Below are 8,700 nucleotides of genomic sequence, written 5' to 3' on the forward strand. Positions count from 1 at the left end.
ATATTCTACATTATCTTCATTCATAGTTTCAATATGATATCCATTTCTGCGGATATCTTTAAAACCGAGCAAATTTCTTATGGATTTGTTAGAATATAAAGCGTCATTTATATGGAATCTAGTTCCATTTGGCAACGTTATGTTTGCTCTTCCAGAGCCTTCAACTAAGTTTGTAGTACCAGATATGGTACTTACATTAGTTTTTATTAATGTCAATTCGAGGAAATATCTTTTATCTAGAAGAATTGTGTGCGTGGTTGCACAGTCTGTGAGACATACATCATCCTCATTCATCTTGAGACCAAATAACACATGAATTTTAAATATAACTAAAAAAACAAGGTATAATGTAAATAACAACAGAAAATCAAATGTAAATATAAGACATAATAATATATTATTTCATATATAAAGTAACATCAATTAATGTTAATTTTCTCATCATTTATCAAATGGCCTGTTTTTTCATTGGGACCTCCAAAGAAATCAATGTCATAGTAGGTTAGGTCTACTCCATCACCATCGGTAAAGTTCATCTCTATCTATTTTCCTTTTGCTTTTATTGATGCTTAGTAAAGGTCGACCAAATGTTTGGGCGTACGACAGGTACGTGACCAATGCCCCTTCATACCACATCTATAACAATTATTCTCATGGTTCTTAGGAGGTTTATCTTGTAAACACTTCCCATTTTCTTGTTTTGCCTCAGTATTGTTTCATTTCGCATTGTTCCACTTTTGGTGGTGTAATGAGGCTTTCATTTTCTGAGAATTATTATTATAAGAACCATGGTTTCGGGGATTTCTTCCACGACCACAACCACGTTCTCATCCGCGTCCACGAATTTGAGACAATATTGCATTCACTTCAAGGAATGATTCAAATCTAATTGGATGAGACTAGTGATTTTTCATCAAAAGCTTTTTTTTTTTTAAACCTTCATGAAGATGATGACGAAGGAAAATCAGTGTTTTTGTGCGATCCTGCAGGGATGCTTGATTTCCTTCTTTAATCATAACTCCAAGATTATTGCATCAAGATGTATTTCAACATCAAGGATCCAAGATAGAGAGTTCTTTCTCGAAATGTCCAATGCCACAAATTTGAGTTTTGTGAGATTTGACATTGTCAAATAATTTCAAATATATGACAAAACAACATTATTAGAATCAATTATAATAAATTGATAGTATTGGTATAACTTTGATTATAAACAGAATCAAATAATTTGTTTATAATTTTTAAGAATATGTAATAAAACAAATCAACAATAATATAAATATGTAAAATTTTATTCTATATAAATAACTTCAAGTTTAAGATACGAGAATTACCTTCAGAGCAATTCGTGCTAATAACGTGTTGTAAAACAAGGACAAATACAATGCCAATCAAAGTAGTAAAGATGAAATATATCTTACTTTGATATATAATAGGGAAGAAGAAATCAGAGAAGAGAGTTGAGAAAGTTGAGAGAATGAAAAATAGAGAGAATGAGAGGAAGAGAATTTCTTTCTTTTTTCGGGATGTATATTACAGGAGATGGGAAGCCCTTTTATAGGCTTTCCAAATGGTTTCCATTAATATCTCCATTAATGAATATTAATGAAACTCATAAATAACATTAATGGTTTTCATTAATGAGTATTAATGGAAATCATAAATAATACTTAATTAACATTAATGTGGTGACATTCATGACTACAATTATAACACTTTCTCTTTTTTTTTTTTTTTTTTTGCCTAAAATTAGGATAAAAATATAATAAAAAAGAAAAAAATTAAGAAGGCGATGATGATCATTAAGTTTTGAGATCAATGGAAGCTAGCCAGCAAGCCTCGAACTATTAATTACAATATCATCTATGGAGACGGACTTATACAGTTCTCCCCTACCAAAAGCATGGACATTATGGCAAAAATGAATTATAATTGACCCAAATTCCTCTTCAATAGCTGTGTGTGTATCCTCCATTGTTGTACGGACTTCCTTGAAACTTTGGAATTCCAAGATGTCCTGGCATCCCATCCCTTGCATACTGTTGCCACAGAAACTGCTCCTCCATCAACAGCTTCTGCTTCTTCTCCATCTCCGACATCTGAACATACGTCGGTGGTGCCACTGCCAGTGATGCTGCAAACGGGTCTACGCTTCTTGTTGATGCCCCATCATTGGATGTTGGAGGGGCCGGCAACGCCAGCATCGCAGGCCTTCCAATCGATCCAAAGGCCACGCTGCTAGCGCTTCCGCTGGCTCCAAACGTTCCTCCCGTTGTCGCTTGCGCCATTGTTGCTTGCTGATACATGCCGTCCAGCAACAACATGTCGAAACCGCCGCCTAAGTTGGTCTTCTGCTGAGACAAACCGCTTGCGGATTGGACCAGGGCTGTTTCCCAATCTGCTGCATCGTCGGTTGTGAAGGCTTCCCAGGCTGGAGCCGCTGGATTTGCTACTGCACCTCCATCGAATAATGCTAAGGCCAGTTGGCTTCCGTGTTCTTGAGTCGTCACTGCATCGTCTCCCAGGTTCAAAAGGTCGCCTTCTTCTTGGACATTAATCTCCTTCTTCTCCTTCTTCTCCTCTTCCTTGGGCTCCTCCTTTTCTTCCTCCACCGGGACTTCCCAGCCCTCGGGCGCTGGTAGTGCTTTTATTGCATTAATGTTTTCTTCAACGGGTTCTGGCTCTTTGGCTTCCACCACGGGTTCCTCCGGTCCAACAATCCTATTCTTCCTGCTTTGGGCAAGGGCCGCCTTGTCACGGATAAACTCATCCATGAGATCAAGCTTCTTCAGTGCAATTTTCTCTACTTCTGGATACTCCGACGAGCGTGCTATTCCAGTACTCCTGCACCAGGTGTAGAAAGAGTCGAGCTCATCGAATTGCTTTAAGACCCGGTAGAAGATCTCATGGACCTTAACACAGTCCTGGACTTCAAGCTCCATGAACCGTTCAATCAGTATACCCATTATTTCTGTTATGTCGTAGTATATCTGAAAACTTTCTTTTACGATTGGGTAGAGAGCAACAAGCACAACACGATTGCTCTTTGCCTCACCTGTATCATTTACAAGGGGTTAGTGTGAATGAATTATAAATAGTTTTTTGGGAGAACTGGGAAAGTTACCTACCTGTTGGCCTGCAAGCTAGGAATCGCTCCAGCAGCTGCTGCAAGTGGTTAATCCTGGAAAATATGTCAACCGTTTTCATGTCACAGACGGGAGTGTTCCTTGCCTGGACAGCTGCACTGCCCTCCTCCTCATCTTCTTCGTATTCAAATGCGCTGCGCTTCCCCCTCTTCCCTTGCATACGGAACTCAAGCCGCTCGTCGAGGTAGAGCGCATAGGTGCGCACGAAGGCAGAGTAGTCCCATGAGTTAGACTGCGAGCTGTGGTCGCGAAAATCAGACATGTTGAGGATGCGAGTGCCGCGCCTTGTGGAGAAGAAGATCTCCTGCTCATACGAGGGGTCTCCATCGGCGAGCAGACGATGAATCAACATGAGGGTCTTCAGGGCGACTGTCCAGTTCTTGGTCTTGTTGAGGCGCCTGGCGAGGGTATTTACGCAGGCACTGACGAAGGCACGGGAGTAGCAGGTCAAGCTGAGGATCTCCCGGATATGCCTCTCCTCCGCAGGGTACTCTTCATGCCTGGTAGCCTTCACAATGGCCACATCGAGATCGGCTAGGGAGTTGCTGCTGCCAACTTTTGCTAGGCCTATGCTGGTCTGGTCCTTCACTGCTCCAAGAGCTCTTCTGATCTTGCTCGGCGCCATGGAGATGTGAGACTAAAAATCTGTGTCAACCTCAGAATTCAGTACAAATCTGTTATAAATTATCAAGCATGCATGTAGAAGATTGACCAGGAAACAATCCCAGTCTTTGATGATGGAACATGATAGTTTTCTTCCCTTTTTATTCGGAGCCATTCAACTATTTTGATAAAAAAATCATCCTATCTTCAATACACATTTTCCGGAATGAGAATGAAAGCTAATAACAATATCATACCAAAACAAAATCAATTTTCTATCTCTATTTTTCATCCCAACATTGAAAATATGTATTCAAAGTTGCATGAATAGAAAGAAAGAAATGCAGGAAGGAAAAAGTGAAGAAGACCCCACCAGTCTTCCAAATCACCTTGGGCACGTACAATTCAATCTTCAAGGTGAGTGTTCCAAATAGTTTTGTGAGACACACACGTAGGTATTGAATTATCTTCTTCTTCCACCAATGTTTGGAGATCTCTCTCTCACCACGACTAATAAAAAAGAAGTGGGTATATTAATTATTATTGAGAGGAAATAATTAGAAGAGAAGAAAGACAGCTAGTTTTTTCGTGTTTGCCGCTCTTTCTCTCTCTCTTCCCCTCTTCTCCTCTCTTCCTTTTTGTTTTGTCTTTCTATTGATTTTTCAAAGGAGTCAACCAACCATACAATACCCTTTATTGTAGCATGGAATTAAGGAAACCTAGTGAAAGGGGATGAGCCACTTGTCACATTTCATGTTGATGCCATCCATTTTATTTGAATTGATTGGAGGGGTGTAGTTTCAAGTTTCAACACCCTTTTACCATTTCAAAGGTCTTCAAAGGTCCAAGAGCCTCTAATAAATTCTTTAAAGAAGTACTTCAAAATAAACTAATCACCTCCTCCCTAATTTCTAATAATTAAGAATATTTTTATTTCAATTTTAAACAAACATAAATAAAAAATAATATTTTCTTTATATAAATAAAAAAACTTTAAATCGAAGATAACATGTCTAAATTCACTTTTTAAAGTTTTCTAATAGTACGTCAAGGGCATGGTGATCATTTCACACCTCAAACTTGAAGTTTAAAGTTTAAAATTTGAGATGTAAAATGATCATCATGCTCTTCATGGGTCTTGGAGTATGAAATTTGAACTTTTTATTTATTTATATATTTATTTATTTTTCAAAGTATTTGGGAAAAAAGAATAAAAAATACTATCCTATTACCATCAATTTAATATACGAAACCTTAAGTTAAGATACATTTTCGTTAACATGAATTTCTTTGTACTTAATCTAAACTTCTTAAGGCAAAATGATTTATAAAGGATAAGAAAGATTTTGCAGCTCCAAGAGATGTTAGTAGAAAATATCTATATCTATATCTATATTTACTTGGTTCTCATAAATTTACTATTTTAAATGTACTTAATTTCCAGTATTCCATGCACGACAACCAAGTAACATCCTCCAAACACCTCAAGGGGTTTTTTTTTTTCCAAATAATTGGTTATTATTATCATCGGCTTTTAGAAATAAAAACAAAGAAATGTATCCAAACTATACTTTAGATTTGAAATAATTAGTTTTGATAGGTCAAAATTATGGTAATTTGTTGTTGGAACAATCTCATGGTAAATGAAAGATGATAGGAGAGAAAGGATATCAATTGGTTAATTTTCAAGAGAATTTTTGTTTTTTTCATGTTGGAGTTTTTTTTACCAGAGTTTCCAAGACAGGCAAACCGAAGTCTTCCTCATCCAAGCTCAAGAAATTTTTGATATTCCATGAGATTTGCGACATTATCTAGAGGAAATTGCTCAAACAAATACATGAATAAAGCACATATCTTGAATGGCTGATGGATGTTGCGGTGTACATGGGGCATACCTCGTCTACACACTCCATGATCCCGACCATGCTCTTGGTTGGCCATTTTTGAAATTAATTCAACACTAGAATGATGAAGCCCAACTATATCATCGTCATATTCCCTGGAAAGATGTAGGCTGTTGCAATTCAAGAATCTTTTTAATGCATGGTACGATCGACCAAAAAATACTTATTGGATTTGATCTTGATGAAATTTATTGGATTACTATTTCCTAGTTATTTTATTGCCTTTTAGGAAATACTTACAATCTTGGTCTATTTTAGGCTTATATATATTCCCCATCCAAGAATAATAATAAACATAGATACATAAATTTTGGTTAGCACTCTGTCTTCTATTAATTGCAAAAATTTTCTTTGAAAAGTAAGAAAATTCTAATTAATTAATCAGTGTGAAGCAAATGATGCATTAATTAATTTTCTGCTTGCAGTAGTAATGGCCAACACTTGCCTTATGCATGCACACATGTATTGAAATGCCTTATCGATCAAAAGTCATGCATGCATGCATCGACCATAACTCAAATTTTCACTTTCTTCACTGTAGTTTTAGGGTTGATCTACCTGTACTGCACTCCAGTAGAAGCAATGTCACAAGGCACGAATTCCAAGTAAATAAAATAATATATGATTGACACAATCAACTGTAAGGACAGTAGAAGAAACTTTGTGCAGAAAGGATGAAAAGAACTTCGGACATCAGTAAACATAAATAATCTTTTATTTCCCATATATGCGGTTGCATATGTAAGTAGACTTTAGGAACTGATCACTTGAGTTTACAGAATAGGAAGTTTATTCGCTATTATTCCAGCACAAAAACAATTATATTGTAACAAAGGAGACAAGCAGTTACCACTTATACCAATCTTAAACCAGAACTTCATGCGACGCACGCAGAACGAGCAAAAGGATGAAAGAGGAGAAGGAACAGTGATTTGTTTAGGCACACTGGAAACCAGGTGGGACCTTCTTTGAGCAGACATTGAGAAGCAAGCTAAGAGAAAGGGGGATATTGAGGTTGATGCCCAAAACATTGGCTTTAATAGCAGTGCAAAGGCAAACAGCAGCCTCGAGATCAGCAAGGCCTTGGATGAGAGAGCAGCATGGGGTTTTTGGAGGGGTACCCACAACAGCTCCGATCAGCCCGCCAAGCAAATTGGCACATACTCCCAACTTAAGGGTATCTTTAGGGCAAGTGGCCTTAGCAGGACTGGGGCTAGGAGTTGGCTTGGGCTTGTTCTTTGACTTAGGAGGGTTAGGGCAAGTGCCACATGCAGAGACAATGGCAAAGAAGAGAAGGTTAACTAAAAGGAAGAAAGCCACTGATGCAGAGCTCTTGGAAGCCATATCCCAAGCCCTAATTTTTCTCTTTTTTGCAATAGTAATAATGTGGTGGCAACTATAGAAGTGTTTGGGATGAAGAGATTGGAGTGAGTGATCACATTTTATAGAGTTCAAGGAGGGGAAATTTTTTCGATTGAGGTACACACAAATTAATAAAAAAATATATAAGTAAATCTACGCAGTGGCCATGTGTGGCCTTGGGACGTTAGCTGGCACCGAAGGCAGATTGTAGGCTAACTTTTGGCTGCTTCTGTGGTGGGGATTGACAAATTGCTAAATTTCTTGCTCTTGCGTCAATCTAATGTTTTATTCAGTAATTTGACCTAGCTTATGGCTTGCACTGTACCAATCCTCATATTCTAGTTAGTACACCCATGGAGGATGGGCTTCGAAGAGTATGGACGTCTCCTAATCCTTTTTAAGTGTACTACATTTTATAGCAGTATGTACCCAGTAGCATATAAACAGTTCTGAATTTCTAGAGCACAAAGTCAAGTATCCATTCCATTGGAGTGCTGAACATTTTTAATACTTATTTTGATTTAACAAGCAAAATCTTCTTATTTTCCAAACATGAAAATCTTGTTCTAGAAGGCTATACTTTCCACCCCTGTACAAATGCCCTCGCCGCAAACAAATAATTTTTGTGAACTTTGACTTTAAAGCTAATATGCACCACTTCATTTCCAGCTTGCTTGAGAACCATGGAAAATCTATAAGTACTTGCTAGCTGGAATTGGATCCTGCACATGACAAGATTTTTCATTGATTCTTTCCCATTCTTGACTTGGTATGATTCAAAGAGATAAGCCTTTGGGGTAGAATACAAAATTATTAGAAATGAATATTTGAGTGTATAATTAATAAATGTTGTTCTCAATAGCTTCTGCGGTGATCATGGTCTTTCATTTTGGCATGTTCTTGGTGCAAGTTGCTTGCTGGATGGAAGTGTCACGAGCATCACCAGAACCTCCACGGGCTCCACTGAACCTTTAAATGAAAAATTTGTGTCCGGAAGATAATCCCACGTCAAATCATGTATAATATTCTTTTCTCCATTCGAATTCACACTGGGGGAGATGGCACTTGTTTACACATCTTTGGACCTTAATGGGACTATATGGTTTGATTCTACTGTGAAGATGGATTTTTATGGATCATCCTTGAACCGCGTGGAGCCATTTGCGCATCAATTTTTTCGCCATGTCCGATTTTAATATTTATTATAGATCAGTTTATGAATCTTTGTACCGTGTGGAGCCATGTCTGGTTCTACAATATATAGCTGATGGTGATATAAAGACTTGGATTAACCCAGAGTCGGATGAAGGATCAACTGAAAATATGGCCTCATGTTTGCTCTATATTGTCATGAGCATAGGCGTTTGCCCGTGAATTCAAAGTAACTGATATCAGAGTATAAGTACGTGCGTAGCACCAATTAATGGTGAGAGGTTCACCACCATTGTCTTGACGCGTCGACATAGGTATTCATAGCATATCTTCTCAGATAGATCCAATTCTGGTCTGTGGACAAATGAGGCAAAAGAATGGGGAGGCCAATCTTAATTTGTTTCATAAAAGGACGTGACATTTCAGAAAAATCCATACATGTCACAAAGACAAGCCGTAATTAATTTGTCTCTTCTATTTGGTTTTCTTACTGGAAGGGAATGCCTTCATACCTAGTCCCTGATGAAATAAAG

The 8,700-nt window shown here is 37.8% G+C and overlaps 2 protein-coding genes across 4 annotated transcripts; both read right to left on the reverse strand.

Annotated features, from left to right (window-relative positions):
• Positions 1–1,781: 1,781 nt before the first annotated feature.
• Positions 1,782–4,357, reverse strand: LOC117926482 (putative clathrin assembly protein At1g03050). 3 transcript variants are annotated; one of them, XM_034845579.1, is made up of 3 exons: positions 4,152–4,357; positions 3,129–3,791; positions 1,782–3,055 (listed from the first exon to the last, which is right to left on the reverse strand). In XM_034845579.1, the coding sequence occupies exons 2-3, from the start codon at positions 3,769–3,771 to the stop codon at positions 1,950–1,952; spliced, it is 1,749 nt and encodes a 582-aa protein (XP_034701470.1). In that variant the 5' UTR covers positions 3,772–3,791; positions 4,152–4,357; the 3' UTR covers positions 1,782–1,949. The 3 variants fall into 3 exon arrangements, with proteins under 3 accessions (XP_034701470.1, XP_034701471.1, XP_034701469.1); XM_034845580.1 differs by having other exon boundaries at positions 4,139–4,357; XM_034845578.1 differs by having other exon boundaries at positions 4,123–4,357.
• Positions 4,358–6,350: 1,993 nt separating this feature from the next.
• On the reverse strand, positions 6,351–7,034 carry LOC117926947 (14 kDa proline-rich protein DC2.15-like). The gene has a single exon (XM_034846282.1). It carries the CDS (start codon positions 6,995–6,997, stop codon positions 6,590–6,592), a length of 408 nt encoding a protein of 135 aa, XP_034702173.1. The 5' UTR covers positions 6,998–7,034; the 3' UTR covers positions 6,351–6,589.
• Positions 7,035–8,700: the final 1,666 nt, after the last annotated feature.

Source organism: Vitis riparia, chromosome 12, assembly GCF_004353265.1.
Source record: "Vitis riparia cultivar Riparia Gloire de Montpellier isolate 1030 chromosome 12, EGFV_Vit.rip_1.0, whole genome shotgun sequence".
In the NCBI taxonomy this organism is placed as follows: domain Eukaryota; kingdom Viridiplantae; phylum Streptophyta; class Magnoliopsida; order Vitales; family Vitaceae; genus Vitis; species Vitis riparia.